At 43.8% G+C, this 18,873-nt stretch overlaps 2 protein-coding genes across 4 annotated transcripts in view; one reads left to right on the top strand and one right to left on the bottom strand.

Moving 5' to 3' along the window:
- The window catches only part of tbc1d2 (TBC1 domain family, member 2), a 69,329-nt gene extending 57,264 nt beyond the window's left edge, over positions 1-12,065 (bottom strand). For all 3 annotated transcript variants that reach the window (XM_078529530.1, XM_078529548.1, XM_078529539.1), the window contains exon 1: positions 11,461-12,065. In XM_078529530.1, coding sequence (XP_078385656.1) covers positions 11,461-11,859 — 399 coding nt within the window. In that variant the 5' untranslated portion in view covers positions 11,860-12,065. The remainder of the gene's footprint in view (positions 1-11,460) is intronic.
- A 3,361-nt stretch (positions 12,066-15,426) lies between these two features.
- The window catches only part of elp1 (elongator acetyltransferase complex subunit 1), a 78,249-nt gene continuing 74,802 nt past the window's right edge, over positions 15,427-18,873 (top strand). Inside the window, exons 1-2 of the mRNA XM_078529508.1 lie at positions 15,427-15,573; positions 18,003-18,169. Of these exons, the coding sequence (XP_078385634.1) occupies positions 18,020-18,169 (150 nt within the window). The 5' untranslated portion in view covers positions 15,427-15,573; positions 18,003-18,019. The remainder of the gene's footprint in view (positions 15,574-18,002; positions 18,170-18,873) is intronic.

Genomic DNA, 18,873 nt, shown 5'->3' with positions numbered 1-18,873 from the left:
ATCAGCAACTCTTGGCAGCGCAAGGTCACCAACCCAGAGGTCCTGGAGTGTGCTAATTCCATCAGCATACACTCATTGCTAAGCCAGCGATGACTGCGCTGGCTCAGCCAAGTCCATTGGACGGATGACGGCCAAAGACCTTCAGTAGAGTGAACTGGCCACTGGGTCACAACCTCCTGGGCGTCCGTACCTCTGCCACAAGTGAGATATGAAGATGGCGGACATCAACACTGACAACAGGGAGACAGTCATTGGTGGCCGTGACCTCTGGAGGTTTACTGGAAGGGCATTGGGAGAGGTGAGAATAAACAAAAGCTCTGTACTACCAAACGACTTTGAGTATTGCTGAAAAAAGAAACATGTCTAAGCTTTTTGTCTTGTACTCATCAGGACACTTGCAAGAATACCAACATAAGGGGGAAAACAATTTTAAAAATTGTTTTTTTCCTCTTATATTGGTATTCTTGTGAGTGTCCTGATGACTGCAAGATAAAAAGCTTAGACATCTTCTTCAGCTGGCTGTGAAGAGGGCCCAGAGAAAACAGAGGCCAGCGAATCGTGAACCTTCTCAGCCCACTATCTTCCCCTGCAGCTAATGTGGCAGGGACTGCCATGCCAGCGTCTGGACTTAACTAGCTTCCCCTTAAATAATCTATGTTATTCATCTCAACAACTCCTGTAGCAGAAAGTTCCACATTCTCACCACTGTCTGGGTAAAGAAGTTCCTCCGTTGGATTTATTCGTGGCTACCTTATATTTATGTAAGGTAGCTGAAAACCATCCAGATAGCAATACATTTAAAACAACCTTTTGTACCAGCAATCATTTGTCATGACTGCCAGTCACCTATTTCAAGATATTAAAACATACAGACTTTCCTAGGGACATTGGGGCAGGAGTAGGCCACTTAGACCCTCAAGCCTCGTCCGGTTGCTCTATTAGATTTTGACTGTTCTTGACCTCAACTCCACTTATCGACCTTTGCTTCATTTCCCTTGATACCCTTCACCAACAAGAATCTATCGGTTGTGAAAATTTAAATTGACCCCGGCATCTATAATCTTTTGGGGGAGCAAATTCCGCTAGACTTCAAATGATGAAGTCTTTTCTGATTTCCACTCCTAAATGGCTTCGCTCTGATCTTAAGATCATGACTCCCTATTCGATTTCCCCAACAAGACAAAACAGTTTCTCCATCAGATTATCATTCCAAATCACAAAGCATCCTTATAATTTAACCCTTTAAGCCCCAGTATTGCTCTGGTGAATCTGTGCTGTAGCCCTTCCAATATATCCTTCCTGCAATGTCCAAAACTCAACACAGTACTGCAGTTGGGGCCTGAGCAGCAAGACCCTGAACAAAACAATGGAAGCATCACACCCTTCCCTTTGTAATCCAGGTTCTTTAGAGATAAGATGACAACATTATATTCTACTTTTGATTACTTTTTATACCTGTGCATTGGCTTTTAGTGGTTTATGTACAAATCCACCAAATCCCTTTGCTCCAATTACCTCAGCATTAGGATTTGTGTCTCTCAGGTTCAAAGCGGATGATCTCACACTTCCCCACTTTGGGAAAAAATGCAGCAGGCGGGTTTCATTCATTAATCTTCTAATGTCTCTTTATAATCTCCTGTTCTCATCCGCACATTTTACTGTGCCTCCCAACAGTGTTAACTGCAAAATTTGGATACACAAATTGTCTATTCCTTCATCTATGTCATGAGTACACATGGTAAGAACTTGTGATGCCAGTACAGATCCATGAGTAATGCTGCTGATCACATCCAGTCAATCAGAAAACATTGCCTTTATCATACTCTGTACATTCTACCTCCCAAACAATTACTAACCCTTACCATCACAAGGTTATTTCCACCATTCACAGAAACGTTCGTATTGCTGATAGGTCAATATTTGTTCCTCGTCCCTAGTTGCCCTTGGTGGTGAGCCACCATCTTGAACTGTTGCAGTCCATCTGATTAAGGTGAACCCACAATGCTGTTACGTAGCGAGTTCCAGTGACAGTGAAGGAACAAGGGTGCATATCCATGTCAGGTATGTATCTTTGGTCTGGAACTTGCAGGTGGCAGTGTTCTGTTACACCAGCTGCCCTTGTTCGTCTTGGCAGTAGAGGTCACAGGTTTGGGAAGCACAGTTGAAGTAGCCTTCGTGAATTGCTGCTGTGCACCTTGTAGATGGCGTTATTGTTGCCACTATGCACCAGTGGTGGAGGGAATGAACATTTAAGGTGGTGGATGGAGTGCCGATCAAGCGGGCTGCTTTGTCCTGAATGATATCGAGTTTCTTGAGTGTTGTGGGAGCTGCACTCATCCAGGCAAGTGCAGAGTATTCCATCACACTCCTAACGTGCCTTTTAAATTGTGGAAATGCTTTGGGGAGTCAGTTGAGTTACTCGTTGCAGGGTTCCTAGCCTCTGACCTGCTCTTGCAGCCACAGTATTTATATGGCTATTCTAGTTCCATTTCTGGTCAATGGTAACCCCCAGGATGTTGATGGTGCTGAGAGATTCAGTGATGGCAATGCCATTGAATGTCAAGGGGAGATGGTTAGGCATTCTGAGATAGTCCTTGTTGGCATTTGTTTAGCATGAATGTTACTTACCACATATCATCTCCATTGATGTTGTCCATGTCTTGCTGCATGCAGCACTGCCTGCTTCAGTATATGAGGAGTTGCAAATGGAATTGAATACTGCAATCATCAGCAAACATTCCCATTTCTGATCTTATGATGGAGGGAAGGTCATTTGATGAAGCAGCGAAAGATGGTTGGGCCTAGGGCACTACCCTGAGGAAGGGTAAGGAAGTCCTGCAGCAATGTCCCGGGGCTGAGATGATTGACCTCCAACAACCACAACCATCATCCTTTATGCTAGGTACGACTCCAAACAGTGCAGAGTTTTCCCCCTGCTTCCCACTGACATCAATTTTGCTAGGGCTCCTTGGTGCCACACTCAGTCAAAACCATAGAACCATGGAAAAGCTACAGTGCAGAAAGAGGCCATTCAGCCCATTGTGTCTGTGCTGGCCAAAAAAAAAAACTAGCGGCTCATTTTAATCCCGCTTTCCAGCACCTGGTCTGTAGTCTTGCAGGTTACAGCACTTCAGGTGCAGATCCAGGTACCTTTTAAATGAATTGTGCATTTCAGCCTCAACCAACTTAGGCAGTGAATTCCAAACGCCCACCACCCTCTGGGTAAAAAAATTTATCCTCATTCCCCTCTATTCCTTCTACCAATTATCTGAAATCTATGCCCTCTGATAATTGACCCCTCAGCTAGGAGAAACTGGTCTTTCCTGTCTACCCTACCTAGGCCCCTCATAATTTTGTACACCTCAATTAGGTCACGCCTTAGCCTCCTCTGTTCTAAGGAAAACAACCCCAGCCTATCCAATTTCTCCTCATAGCTGCAATTTTCAAGCCCTGGCAACATTCTTGTAAATCTCCTCTGCACTCTCTGCAGAGGAACTATGTCCTTCCTGTAATGTGAACCGTACCCAAAATTCCAGCTGTGGCCTAACCAGCATTTTATACAGTTCCATCATTACATCCCTGCTTTTGTATTCAATACCTCGCCCAATAAAGGAAAGCATTCCATGTCCTTTCTTGACCACCTTCCCTGTCACCTTCAAGGACCTGTGGACATGCACTCCAAGGTCTCTCACTTCCTCAACCTCTCTCAATAATTTACTGTTTATTGTGTGCTTCCTTGCTTTGTTTGCCCTCCCCAAATGCATTACCAAACACTTTTCCAGATTCAGTTCCATTTGCCACTTCTCCAGCCACTCAACCAAACCATTGATATCGCTCTGAAGTCGACAGCTATCCTCTTCACTATCAACTACATGGCCAATTTTTGTGTCATCTGCAAATTTCCCAATTGTGCCTCCTGCATTTAAGTCTAAATCATTAATATATACAACAAACAGCAAGGGCCCCAACACTGAGCCCTGTGGAACACCACTGGAAACAGTTTTCCATTCGCAAAAACATCCATTGACCATTACCTTTTGTTTCCTGTCACTGAGCCAATTTTGGATCCAACCTGCCACCTTCCCTGTATCCCATGAGATCTCACTTTCCTGACCAGTCTGCCATGTGGGACCTTGTCAAATGCCTTACTAAAATCCAAGTAGACAACATCCACTGCACTACCCTCATTAATCCTCCTCATTACTTCTTCAAAAAATCCTATTAAGTTAGGAAGACATAATCTTCCCCTGACAAAACCATATCCCTGATCAATCCATGACTTTCTAAGTGACAGTTTATCCTGTCTCTCAGAATTGTTTCCAATAATTTGCCCACCACTGAAGTCAAACTGACCGGCCTATAATTTTCTGGCCTAACCCTCGCACCCTTTTTAAATAATGGTACAACATTCGCAGACCTCTAATCCTCTGGGATCTCGCCTGTATCTAGTGAGGATTGGAAAGTCAGTCAAATGTTGCCCTGATGTCAAGAGCAGTCACTCCCACCTCACCTCTAGAGCTCAGCTCCTTTGTCCATCTTTGGACCAAGTTTATCATGAGGTCAAGAGCTGAGTGATCCTGGTGGAACCCAAGTTGAGCAGCAGGCCAATTATTGCTAAGCAAGTGGCCTCGATCGTAGTCAATGATACCTTTCTTCATTTTGCTGATGATTGGAAGTAGGCTGATTGGGCAGTATTCCTGGGCAATTTTCGACTTTGTCAGGTATAATTACTTCCCATTCTATGGGCTTTCATTTTTACGTAGACTATACAGCACAGAAACAGGCCACTCGGCCTAACTGGTCAGCGCAGGTGTTTATATTCCACACGAGTCTCCTCCATTCGATCTACCTCATCTCAGCCTTTCAACATATCTTTCTATTCCCTTTTCTCTCAAGCACTCAACTTGTTTTCCTTTCAAAGCATGTAAGCTATTTGTCTGAATTAGTTCCTGTGGCAGTGTGTTCCACGTTCTAGTTACTCCCTGAGTAAAGGGATTGTTCTTTATTCCCCTATTCAATTTATTAATAATGATCCTGTATTTATGGCCCTAGTTTTGGACTCTCCAACAAGTGGAGACATTCCCTCCAAATCTATGCTGTCCAACTCAATCATAACCTTAAAGACCTCTTTCAGATTACTCTATCAGGGCTCCTCTAAGTCTTCTCCTCTCTAAAGGGAAAAAAAACAACCTGCTCAATCTTTCCTGATAGCTGTAATCTCTCAGTTTTGGTACCAGCCTTGTAAATCCTTTTTCTGCATTTTGCCCAGTACTTCATTGTCCTTTTAGTACTGAGGCCAGAACTGTGCACAGTAATCTATGTGCAGCCTAACCAGGGTCCTGTACAAGTTTAACATAACTTCACTACTTTTGAATTCTGTACTCCTAAAAATAAATCCTAGTGTTTTTCTAACATATTAATTGCTTTGCTAGCCAGTGAAGTTGCATTTAATGATGTGTTCACCCATACCCCCAGATCCCTTTGCACTTCCATCTCATTCATTTATCTATTATCTACAATGGAGATGACATTTGTTTTTCTTGCCAAAGTGTATCACCTCACTCTTACCTATGTTAAAATTAATTTGCCAATTAACTGCCCAGTCTACCAGTTTTCTAATGTCTTCTTGTATTTTGATCATCTCTTGTGTGGAACCTTATCAAATGCTAATGCACCAGGGAACTATTGCCTCCCATGTATTTTATTTAAACTTCAATAAAGACAAACTGCTTGACATGTTCCTTTTGCCTGCAAAGGACAGGACCCTTCGTATAAATATACGGAGCTTCTCGCAAGTGTAGGTCAGCCATGTTGCGAGCCGTACTGATAAGTCTCCATGGCAACACTTTGACAGAGTCGACTTGCCAACCAATCAGCACCCTTTTCTAATGCAGTATCAATTGCTGCTCCCTTTGAAATTTGGTATTCTTGCATCTGTTCTGATGAGTGCAAGATGAAAAGCCTCAGCAGCATGCCTCGTTTTTCCAGCAACACTCACGTTCTGCATTGTCAAGTGACTACTTATTGAACACCTTCTGGAGGCCCATACAGATAATAACCATAGACACCAAGTTAGTGACACCCACAAAATATTTTAACCCCATTAGTCAGGCATGATCTATCCTTCACCATTCTGTGCTGACTCTCTGATCAGCTCATATTTGTCTAAATACTCCCTTCCATAGTGCTGTAAACTTCAAAACTCCCTCTTTGTCACCACCTTATTATCTATCAATTGGGCAATGGTGTAGAATCATGCCAAAATACATGAGTTACGATTAATCCAGACAAGTCTATGAGCTCATGTTAGACGTCCCAATCATTGTAAGATCACAAATGGTAATGTGATGCACAATTAGTTTACACTTACGCAAACAAATTAATTAACCAGTTTTGCAAGAGGGGTAATCAAAGCATTTAAGCTTTTTTAAATGGAAAATATTTGCAGAGGCAATGGGAAAGAGCAATGAAAGTAGTTAGAAAATTACCAAACTTCCAGAACAGACATGATGGGCTGAATGGTCTCCTTCTCTGTTGCTCTCATTCTCTGAATAATACAAGTAGTACTGAAGAAATGGCCACTTCCAACCTTGCACAAAGCTGTCTTGAGGGCATCACAGCGAGAGGGAGGCATGTGCTCTGAATACTGAGTTCATGTCCATCAGGGAACTCAATGGGTGTAGGGTGGGAAGAAAGAGGGGAGGGGTGAGAGAGCATGTCAGAGGGAGAAAGGAGGATAGAGAGAAAGGGAGGGTGATTTGGAATGTACTGCTTAAAAGGATGGCGGAATGAGATTCAGCAGCAAACTTTAAAAGAGAATTAAATAAATGACTGAAAAGTAAGATTTGCAGTGCTATGGGGGAAAGAGCAGGGGAGTAGGACTAATTAGGTAGCTCTTTCAAAGAGCCATTGTAGGCATGATCGGATGAACGGCCTCCTCTTGTGCTGTGCGATAAGTAGTAGGATGGAGATAAGGGTGAATAGTATAAGTTTCTGTATGAAAATACCAGACAGTTAAGAGACAATTTCCACTGATTTACTTTGTACAATGCAATGGGAAATGGGCTAATATTCAAAATATAGTCAGATAGATATCTATTAGATACTCCTGTTTGAACAATAAAGACTAGTGGCAACAATGAAGGAACCTGACTTGGACAAATTATTCAAGCTAGCAATGTAGAGAACTGCACAAATCACACATACAGCTGTGTCACTTGCATGGAGAATGATTAATTTGTTCACGCTCTATCTGGTTAGGGTTTCTCACAATATTTCAGGAATTATAGCATTGGTAGAATACTTTTCACATCAAAATGTCTCCAGGTGTTTTAAATAATGCACGCCAAGGAATTCAGTGACTTTGGTCATTTAAGCAAGCCAAGCAGTCACTTATGCATCAGCGATATCCCAGAATGTACCATGGAAAGAATGGTCAGCCACATACAGATTGATGGCATAAGCCAAGGAAAAAGTGTCCAGGGCACAGAAAACGCTGCTTGGTTTGGAATGGCACCGTCGGACTTTTAATGACTAAACTAGGCACAAGAACAGAAAGCCAGGATGGCAGTTTGACCTTTCAGCTGAACAATGACATATTTAAAGGCAGAAGAAACCAAATAAAACAAAATTGATCGTAATTCTAGCAAATTATACGTTTTCTTACCTTTTTTAAAAAAGAAAGCAACACTGATAGTGACACCCATTTCAGCTGCATCAAGCATTGCTGTATTAGGATGCAATTAAGCAGCTAGATGCGCTGCCTGTAAGGGCAGTGGAAGGAGATTCAATAGCAACTTGCAAAAGGGAGCTGGATATATATTTGAAAAGGAAGAAATATTGCAGGGCTATGGGCAAAGAGTAGGGGGCATGGGACTTAATTGATAGCTCTTCCGAAGAGGCACAATGGACTGAATGTCCTCCTTCCATACTGTATAATGCCATGAACATGGGCGGGCAGCTGCTGTAGCACTGCCCACTTGCTTCACCTTAATGAAGGGATAAATAGAATATGTAAGAAGCTCTGCACACAGTCAACCCCGCCTCCTGATAATTCAACATCATTCTTTTTGCAATGAAGGCATTTGAGTTGTCCAAATTTTTTTTTAAAAAGTGATTAGGAATTGGAATGCGCTGTCTGACAGGGTGGTGGAAATCGATTAAATCATAGCATTCCTAAGGGAAATTGGATGAATTCTTGAATGAGAGGAAAAAAAAACTGCAGGGACATGGAGAAAGGGGAGGAGTGGAGTGGAATTAAACTGGATTGTTCTTCAAAGGAGAGGCAGATTTGATGGGCTGAATGGCCTCCTTCCATGCAGTAAGATTCCATGATGTAAACCACAGGAAGTAGAAATTTAGCACTAATTCTTTTTAAATTATCAGAAAATTTGAATAAAGCCGCTCTGAATGAAGACTGGACCGTGCTCAAAGTGTTGCTGCAACCCCAGGTCAACAGCTTGGTACCGAATGTCTGGACTGACTGCTCTACCAAATAACATTCTTCTTCAGCATTGTTGGGGACAGATTAAATGTAAGAGGTTTCAGAGCGAGAGCAGGCGAAACATTACAGAGGGTTGCGAGGCTGTGGCATGCATGACTGAAGTTAGTGATTGAAGCAGAGGTTATGTCACTATTTAAGAGTATGTTGAAGAGATGCCTTATTAAAAGGGGAATAAAGGCACACAGGAACAGGACAAGCACACGGAATTAACAATGAGGATAGCCACCCCACAGGAAAGGTTGTGCCAAATAGACCATCTCCATGTTGTCATCCTGTGTAATTCTCCAACATAAGGCCTGAAGTCTTTTTGATTCATTCCATAAAAATAGTTGAAGGGAAGCTACAGAGTGTCTTCAAACCTAGTACTTAGCTGAAACAAAATAAAAACAGAATTACCTGGAAAAACTCAGCAAGTCTGGCAGCATCGGCGGAGAAGAAATCAGTCAACGTTTCGAGCCCTCATGGCCCTTCAGCAGAAGGCCATGAGGGCTCGAAACGTTGACTGATTTCTTCTCCGCCGATGCTGCCAGACTTGCTGAGTTTTTCCAGGTAATTCTGTTTTTATTTTGTTTTGGATTTCCAGCATCCGCAGTAGCTTTTAGCTTTTTGTTTTTATCCTAGTACTTAGCTGGACTGATTAGTCTCGTGTCAGAGTGGATCAGATGGAAGCATACCCATAAAGTCATCTAAAGTGAATACGGTGTAGAAAACATACAATACAACATCTTCAACATCCCACAAAGGATGCGCACATCATTTTTCCAGTGTGTTTCCAAATTCCATGAAATCCACAAATGGTGAGGGGTTAGGAAATACTTGCATTCAGAGGGACCTGGGCGTCCTTCTACATGAATCACAGCAAGTTAACATGCAGGTACACTGAGCAATTAGAAAGGCAAATGCTATGTTAACTTCTGTCACAAAGGGATTGGAGGAGGAGAGTAAAGAAATCTTACTGCAATTATACAGGCTATTGGTGAGACCACAGCTGGGGTACCGTGTGCAGTTTTCGTCTCCTTAACACTAGAGGGAGTGCAATGAAAGTTCACCGGACTGGTTCCTGGGATGAGGGATAGTCCAATGAAGAGCGATTGAGCAGAATGGGCTAGACTCCCTGGGGTTAAGAAGCATGTGAGATCATCCAACTGAAACATAAAATTCTGAAGGGACTTGACATGGTAGATGCTGAGAAAATGTTTCTGCTGGCTGGGGAATCTAGAACACGGCCACAGTTTCAGGATAAGGGGTCGGCCATTTAGGACTGAGATGAGGAGAAATTTCTCCACTCAGAGGGTGGTGAATCTGTGGAATTCGCTACCTCAGAAAACTGTGGATGCTCTATGTCATTGAATGTCATTGAAGATAGAAGTCGACAGATTTTTGAGTACCAAAGGAATTAAGGGATATTGGGATAGTGCAGGAAGGCGGAGTTGAGGTTAAAGATCAGCAATGATTTTATTGAACAGTGGAGCAGGCTCAAAGGGCCAAATAGCCTACTCTAGCTCCTATTTCTTATACTCTGCTGCCCATAGGGAAGGCAGTCCATTTACAGACCTGACCAATTCTGTGTTAGTCATGAGGAACATGTTTTAGCAGCCCATCTTCATCTCTAAACTCACTAGCACTACCTCCACCACCTGCCTAGCTGGTCAGGCTCAGCTAAGCAATCAGGAGAGCGCTGGAAGATGCCACTTCCTCAATAGGAAACTATCCCCCCTGCACTTGCACCACATTCGAAATGTCACTTTGGTTTTGCTGTTCCAGCAGAGTTTCACACAAAACCAAAATGCACAACCATTTGCATCAAATTAAATGTGGTTCATGCACCACTGCATAAAATTGTTACTGATAAGCAATGTATTTACTCAGGAAATGGATAACTAAATCTTGCAGATAAGTCACCCAAGCTTCACTTTATACGATATCTAAAAATCAAATGCTACTCTATTAAAATGATGATTTGCTTTCCATATTTCTTTCTAAACAATTCCATGTACCCAGCAAGGCAAAAGTAATGACTTGCTTGTAGTAGGTGAAAGGTGAAGAGTTGGTAATAATTGCTTTGAGTAGTTTCAAACACTGCATTGCCTTACAGAAGTTAGCAAGTTAAGTAGTTGTCAGAAATTGCCTCATAGCTTCTCGATGCTTGAAGGCAAAATCTGTAATTACTGGAAAATTTTCAAAATATTGCAAAAACTGCACACTGAATCTCCTGCATCTTTCATAAGTCATTTTATTTTTCCATATTATAAGCCATGAGAATGGAAACTTAAAGGAGATCAATATGTTTTGCAATGTCCAATGTTACATGTTTTTAAAAGCCCATCTCAACCATTAGTTAGTCAATATTTCAGATACATTGTAAACTGCTAACATTGTATAGAAAAAGAGAGAAAGAGAAAGTAAAGGCACAGACAGAGGCAGACACAGGCAGGCAGAGAGACAGACAGGCAGACACAGACTGGCAGAGAGGCAGGCACAAACAAGCAGGCACTGACTGGCAGAGAGGCAGGATACAGACAGGCAGACTCAGATTGGCAGAGAGGCAGGCAGACAGACTGGCAGACAGGCAGACACAAACTGGTAGAGAGGCAGACACAGACTGGCAGACACAGGCTGGCAGAAGGGCAGACACAGACTGGCAGACAGGCAGACACAGGCTGGCAGAGAGGCAGACACAGGCTGGCAGACACAGACTGGCAGAGAGGCAGACACAGACAGAAAGAAAAATATACTCTTTCAGGCACCAAAACCTAATTAGCTTGTTTCACAGTCAAATATTTAATTCTCAACAAGAGGTCACCCCTGGTTGATCAGAAAGCCGGTGAGTGGGTCTGTGAATAAGACAAATAGTCTCATATTCTTTAAACATGTTTTTTTTGTTAAAAATTACAAACTTCGAATGTTAACCGGCATCACTGGTCAACAACATAACAAGCCTGCAATGCAACACTCACCTTCAGGGTATAATCCTTCACGGGAGTTGTGATTTCAAATGTTCCTTCCTCTGCCTCCAAACAGTAGTTGAAGGCAGCTTTCGACAAGTCCATGCTCCCTAGCGGGCTGCTGTCCTGGGCTGTTCGGAAGTAATACAGGTGGCAGCTTTTCTGGTCGAAGACAAACCAGCGAGTCTTGCAGCCTTTCAGTGGTCCTTTGCCCCCCAGCTTGTTGAGGTACCCGCAGAGTTTTTTGCCCAGGCGCCGCTCTTCCGGCTTCAGTTCCAGATAGTTCGCCAAGTCATCGGGCTCGTCCTTCTTGGCCGAAGCTGCCTCTTGGTTCATGTCGCCGCAAGCTGGGATTTCCAGCGACTTTTCGGTTTGACCAGCCTTGCCCAGTTCCAATTCATCTGCCATCATTATTGCCCAACAAATACACACCAGCACTATGGAGAGTGAAAATGTGGACAATAGGCAAATATGTCACTGAGGTCCCACATGCAGGATTAACATTTCAAGCGCACCGCTTTCTCAATGCTAAACTGGTTTATCCCATCCGTGCGGGAAATAGCACGAAACAGGCTTGGGAAATGTCCAAGCACAATAATCTCAGGACAGTTCCCCTCGATCCATTAAAACAAGGGCGAAGTTGGCTCCAAAGAGAGTTTTGCACCTCAAACCAACTTGAGTGAAAAAAGCAAATCTTGGCGATAAGTTTGGTCCATTTCACACACCCCAAAAAACTTGGTCCATTTAATTCTCGTTAATTTGTGGTATTTTATCTACTGATACGTAGAATAATAACTCAGCCTCGACCTTTTCCGGCAGCTCAGCCTTTCCTGTCTCCATGCTGCGCCCACATCATCATTCGCAATACACTTTCCAATTTCCCTGTCTCCACACCCTGATCTTTAGATACATTCACGTTGCGCCGCGGGCACATCGACAAATTCCAGGCTGAGCGTCCCCGACTTTCCTGAGGAGGAGGTGGTTAGAGGCGATTTTCCGCCAAATCTCGCCTCCGGCGGAACCTGCGCTGTCACACTTAGCCGCCCGATTTTCCGACTCGGCGCGCACGCGAACACCGACACGAACTTGGGACGAAACCCCATTCCCAGAAACTGCGTCGGGAAATCCCATTGGTCGGAAATGCGGAGATTAGAAGCGAGGGCTGTCCCAACGTTACCGGGGTGACCGAAGACAACACTCAGGTCATATTGCAGACCGCAAAAAGTTGCATAATACCGAGTTGCAAAACTTTTAATTCCAGAAATCAGTTCAAACAAGCTAATGCCTTAGGAACATCGTGTTTACAACATTGCAAATTCCTAAGTGTGTAATTTAATAAAGTGGAAAGCTATTTTAAAGAATTCATCCTGGAGCAAAGAATAATGCTTCTTTCTGCAATTCTTATACATCAGTAATACAATGGTAATGTTTGGTTTAGAATGAAGGCAGTGTGTTCAAAGTTCAGTTGAACAAATAAAAAGGACTGCATCTTGAGTGTACATAGCCAAAGAGCAAATGTTTCAACACTAGGCAAGCAAAACATCATGCTACAATCATCAAAGTCGGGCAGTTTCACTTTCAGCTTAGTAAAGTTGTTCTGGAAAGAGCAGGTACAAACAGCAACTCTGAAAGGGTGCGACAGGGTAGGCGTAGGAAGATGTTTCTCTCTGGCTGGGAGGTCTAAAACATGTGGTTCACGGTGTCAGGATAAGGAGTCGACCATTTAGGGCTGAGAAGAGGAGAAATTTCTTCACTCAGAGGGTTGTGAATCTCCGGAATTCTCTACCCCGCAGGGAGGAAAGATGGATTGGGGGCAGAGAGACATACAGAGTGGATAGGGAGAAACTATTCCCACTGGTGAAAGGATTGATAACAGAAGGGCACAGATTTAAAGTTTAAAAGAAGCAATAGTGATACGAAGAGGAACTTTTTCACACAGCGAGTGGCTCCGGTCTGGAATGCACTGCCTGAGAGTGTGGCAGGGGCAGGTTCAAAAGCATTCAAAAGGGAATTTGACTGTTATCTGAAAAGGAAGAATATGCAGGGTTACAGGGAGAAGAATGGGACTAGGTGAGTTGCTCATTCGCAGACCCCGCACAGATATGATGGGCCAAATGGCCTTCTTCTGCGCCATAAGAAATTGTGATTCTGTGATATCTTGTTGAACAATAGAACGCATTCAAAGGGCCAAATGGCCTACTCCTGCTTATATCTTTTATGATAACTGCACAGTCACTTTTCTATTTCATTAAAGCTGTTGGCATTTGCAACCGTAGGTTTTCCAACACCCACCAAAAGCTTGGTCAAACAGGTAGGTTTTATGGAATGCCTTAAAGGAGGGGAGAGAGGTAGAGAGGTTCAGGGAGAGAATTTCAGAGCTTAGGACCCAAGCAACGGAAAGCAGGGCCATCAATGGTAAGGCAAAGGAAACCAGGGATACTCAAGCAGTTACAATTGGAGGAATGCAGAGATCGTGGAGGATTGTAGGGTTGACAGAAGCTATAGATAGGGAGGGGAGAGCACCAGGCATAGAGGGGTTTGAAAGTAAGGATGAGAATTTTTACATTGAGGAGCTGCCAGACCAATGTAGTTGCCACTGTCAGTCCCTCGAAATGAGGATGATGCCTGTTTGGCTTCATGATTCATGTGTCCTCAGGTGATGCAGCAGGCTGACCCTGGAGCCACAGAATTGCAGCCCACACAGTATTCCCAGCTATAATTACGACCAGTACAGCACAATATTCCCAGTTATGATTATGGTCAGTACAGTAGAGTTAGTATTCCCAGTTATAATTACATCTATTACAATACGGTCTTATAATTATGACCAGCACAATATTCCCAGTTATAATTGCAGCCAGTACAGTACAATATAGTATTCCCAGTTATAATTTCACCCAGTACAGTACAGTATTCCCAGTTATAATTACAGCTATTACAATGCAGTATTCCCCATTATAATTGTAGACAGTGCAATACAATATTCCCAGTTATAGTTGCAGCGCATGCCATAGAGTATTCCCAGGTATAAATGGCATACTGTACAGTATTCCCAATTATAATTACAGCCAGTACATGACAGCACACTATTCCCAGTTATAATTACAGCCAGTACAGTATTCCCAATTGCAGAAAGTGCAGTATAGTATTCCCAGTTATAATAGGGATGGGCAATAAATGCTGGCCCAGCCAGCGAAGCCCACATCCCGTGAATTAATTCAAAAGATTGCAGCCAATATTGTACAGTGTTCCCTGTTAAAATTGTAGGCAGTACAGTAGTCCCAGTTATAATTGCAGCCAGTATTGTACAGTATTCCCAGTTATAATTGCAGTCAGTGTTGTACAGTATTCCCAGTTATTATTACAGCTAGTATTGTACAGTATTCCCAGTTATAATTGCAGCCAGTATTGTATAGTATTCCCAGTTATAATTGCAGTCAGTGTTGTACAGTATTCCCAGTTATAATTGCAGTCAGTGTTGTACAGTATTCCCAGTTATAATTGCAGCCAGTATTGTACAGTATTCCCAGTTATAATTGCAGTCAGTGTTGTACAGTATTCCCAGTTATAATTGCAGTCAGTGTTGTACAGTATTCCCAGTTATAATTGCAGCCAGTTTTGTACAGTATTCCCAGTTATTATTGCAGCTAGTATTGTACAGTATTCCCAGTTATAATTGCAGCCAGTATTGTACAGTATTCCCAGTTATAATTGCAGCCAGTATTGTACAGTATTCCCAGTTATAATTGCAGTCAGTGTTGTACAGTATTCCCAGTTATTATTGCAGCCAGTATTGTACAGTATTCCCAATTATTATTGCAGCTAGTATTGTACAATATTCCCAGTTATAATTGCAGCCAGTACAGCATTCCCAGTGCTGCTATGTTTTGGTTGGGAGCGCTGCAATGAGTCCTCCCCGGCTCCAGGGGCGGCTGTTGGGGGAGGAGAGGGGTTGTTGTTGTTGTTGTTGGTGGGGTCAGAGGTCAGCCGGGCCTGGCATGGCTGCTGAAGTAGGGAAAGGGGAGGAATATTTGCTGCAGGACTGAAAGAGGGAAAATTGCCGGGATTTCAGCGTATTGAGGCCGGAGAGAAAGCGGTGGGGGGAGAGTCTCCATCAGCTGCTCGGTGTGTTTGCGGTTCATAGTGGCGGCCGGTGTGTGTGTGAGAGAGAGAGAGACTGGGATCCCCTCCCCCAGCCAGAGCATGCGGAGGTGCTGCTGCCTCTCATTCTGTGGTATTCCGATTTACTTAGTGTTTAGTTTCTGGGTGTGTTGTGCGATGAGACTGGTGCACCAGAACTGGTATCGGCGCCATCACCTGTGAGAGTCCTGTGTCTCTGAATGAGTTACTGACTCCTGGCCAAACTCTGTGCCAGCAAGTGAGCAGATAAATCCAGGCAGAGTCTGTGCCATTGAGTGGGGGAACCCTTCTCCACAGCTGGTTAAAAATATAGAACGTGTCTCCTTCTTCTCAGGTAGTCCCTCAGGATCCACTCCGGTTCGATGGGCTTTGAGATGGTCGATAAGGCCAATGCATGATCTGCGGACTCTGCCACATGCGGGGCAGGTGGTGCTAGAAGGGTTGGGTAGATGGGGTGTGTTTGGGAGTTTGTGCCCTTAGAAGCCTCCGTGCATTCCCGATGGAGTCTCTTGATGTGAAAACAGAAAATGCTGGAAAAACTCAGCAGGCCTGACAGCATCTGCGGAGGGAGAAACCAAGTTAAGGTTTCGGGTCTGTTTGATCCTTCCTCAGATGTGTTTGGTGGCTTCCCGAAACATTATCTCCACTTCGGTCGGTCACAAGCTACAGTCTCCCATGAGCCAGTGGGGATATTTGATCTCTTCAGGAATGCTTTGAGGATAAAGTGTTTCCACTGCCCTCTTGGGAGTCTCCTGCTATGACCAAGTTCCGTATAGAGCAGTTGCTTCGGGAGTCCAGTGTCAGGCGTACGAATAACATGCCCTGCCCAGCGGAGCTGTGTTTGAGTAATTAGCACTGCGATGCCGGGCAGCTTGTCCTGGGAGAGGATGCTACTGTTGGACTGCCAATATTGCGACCAGATTTGTAGGATGTTGCAAAGGCACTGTTGGTGGTACTTCTCCAGTGCTTTGAGGTGCCTGTTGTTGGTTGTCTGAGTCTCCGAAGCACATAGGTGCACGGGGATCACTGCTGCCTGGAAAACCATGACCCTATTCTCAGCTTTGAGATCCTGGCCCTCAAATACTCTTTTCTGCATTCGGCCAAAGGCTGAGCTGGCTTTTTGGGGGTGGTGGTGTTGGAACGTGTACAGCAAGGATAGCGTCATACCACCATGTACAGCCTTCAGCTCTTGAATACAGTTACTTGCTTCTAGCTTTCATTGCTCTCTTCCCCCGCCACAATTTTCTCTCTTTTCTACGCATCCCCCCCCCAGCTGATTCATGTGGCTGTTTACTTATGAGATTTGATCTGATAGTTGTATTACTGTGATGGACCCAATCCTGGCAATACTTGTCCCCACACATGGAACAGGGAGGGAGGCAACTTTGCTGAATACCAGAGTGTACGAGCCCAGATTTTTTAATATCACCTATCTACTCCAGTGGCACTGAGGCCGATTGCAGCGATCTAAATGATCTTAGTTAGAGATAACGGACTGCGCATCAAACTTGGGGGCTGCACCCTGCCAGGAAGAAGAAGCACTTTTGCATTTATGAAGCACCTTGCATGACCTATATTCACTGGAGCTTATAAGAATGAGAGGGGATCTCATTGAAACGTATAAAATTCTGACAGGGCTGGACAGACTGGATGCAGGAATGACTGGGAACAAGGGGCTGGGTCTAGAACAAAGGGTCACAGTCTCAGGATATGGGTAGGCCAGTTAGGACTGAAATGTGGAGAAACTTCTCCACCACAGAAGGCTGTGGAGGCCAAGTCACTGAATATATTTAAGAAGGAAATAGATTTCTAGATTCTAAAGGTGTCAAGGGGTATGGGGAGAGAGCGGGAGTATGGCGTTGAGGTAGAGGATCAGCCATGATCATATCGAATGGCAGAGCAGATTCGAGGGGACAAATGGTCTACTCCTATTTTCTATATTTCGACTACTTCAGGACATCCCAATTCACTTCATAGACAATGAAGTACTATTTTGAAGTGCAATCGCTGTTGTAGGAGATGTAGCAGTCAATTTGCATGCAGCAAGCTCCCACAAACCCAGCAATGGTATGACTGGATAATCTGTTATATGAGGTTGTTTAAGAGGTGAATGTTGGTCCAGGGCACTGAAGTTCTATGTCAGAGAGTACTTTTATGCATTAGGCCATCGGAATTTTTGTTTTCCGTTTAGTATTTTAACAATCATGGGAACTTCTAGCATGGAAGAGGGCCATTCAGGCCATAATGCCAAAGTTGGCTCTTTGATACAGCAGTTGTGCCTAGTTCCACACCCCTGCCTTTTGTCAGTATTATGTTAGTTCTGTGATTCTATGAATTGTTTGTTTCTACTTTGTTTGAATCATATCACTGATTTGTTGTGTGAGTTCACATTTCTCTCTGCTTGTTTTGAAAAGCCTTCACAGCACCAGCCATGCGGAATCTGAAATTGCTGCACAGCCTGCACTGCAGCGGGTGGCAGGGTCTGGGGAAACCTCAGTGTCTGACTGTACGTACAGATACAGGGACAGTGCTTGTGGGATCAGACCTAGGAATCACAGAACTCGACCCACACACTGAGCAGGTATGGACTTGTTTTAATACTCTTGGATTTTTGTGTGAGATTCACAACCTTTTAATATTGATTCTTATAAGATCAAGACACTTGGGACAGAATTTTACGCCCCCCTCAAGGCTGGGGCGGGGCTGTAAAATGCAGTGAGCTTTTCAAATGTCCATTGACTTCAGCGGGACTGTAAAATCCCCCCCAGCGTAAAGTTCCGCCCTTGGGACAGTGTATGTTGCAAAGAGTGATTACCGTCTGTCAGCTGTAGACATCTCACCCATGGATACATGTTAATGAATTGATGGTAACCCTTTTCCAAGTTTAAAATGAGCCCGAAGGTTAAAGATTGGCATTGATGCCAATAATTGAGCAGTTCAGTTGTATGAATGTTGGGAGATTTAAGGTGGCTTATTCTGTTTTAAGGCACATCACCTAGACAGTGGAATAAGGGCCAGTGTGATACACATCATTTATATTAAAGATAAGAAAGACTCCTATTTACACCGTGTTTCTCACAACCTCAGGACATCCCCAAGAGCTTTATAGCCAGTGAAGAACTTTTGAAGTGTTGTCTTATTATAATGTAGGAAACATGACAGCGAATTTGTGTACAGCATAGAATGAGCTTATTCGGCCCATTGTGCCTGTGCCAGCTCTTTGAAAGTGCTATCCAATTAGTCCCACTCCCTGTAAAGGGGTGCTCCCTTTCATCCTCAGAGACC

The sequence above is a fragment of the Cetorhinus maximus genome, chromosome 2 (genome assembly GCF_964194155.1).
Source record: "Cetorhinus maximus chromosome 2, sCetMax3.hap1.1, whole genome shotgun sequence".
NCBI classification, from domain to species: Eukaryota; Metazoa; Chordata; class Chondrichthyes; order Lamniformes; family Cetorhinidae; genus Cetorhinus; species Cetorhinus maximus.
This window is presented reverse-complemented; position numbering and strand designations above follow the sequence as displayed.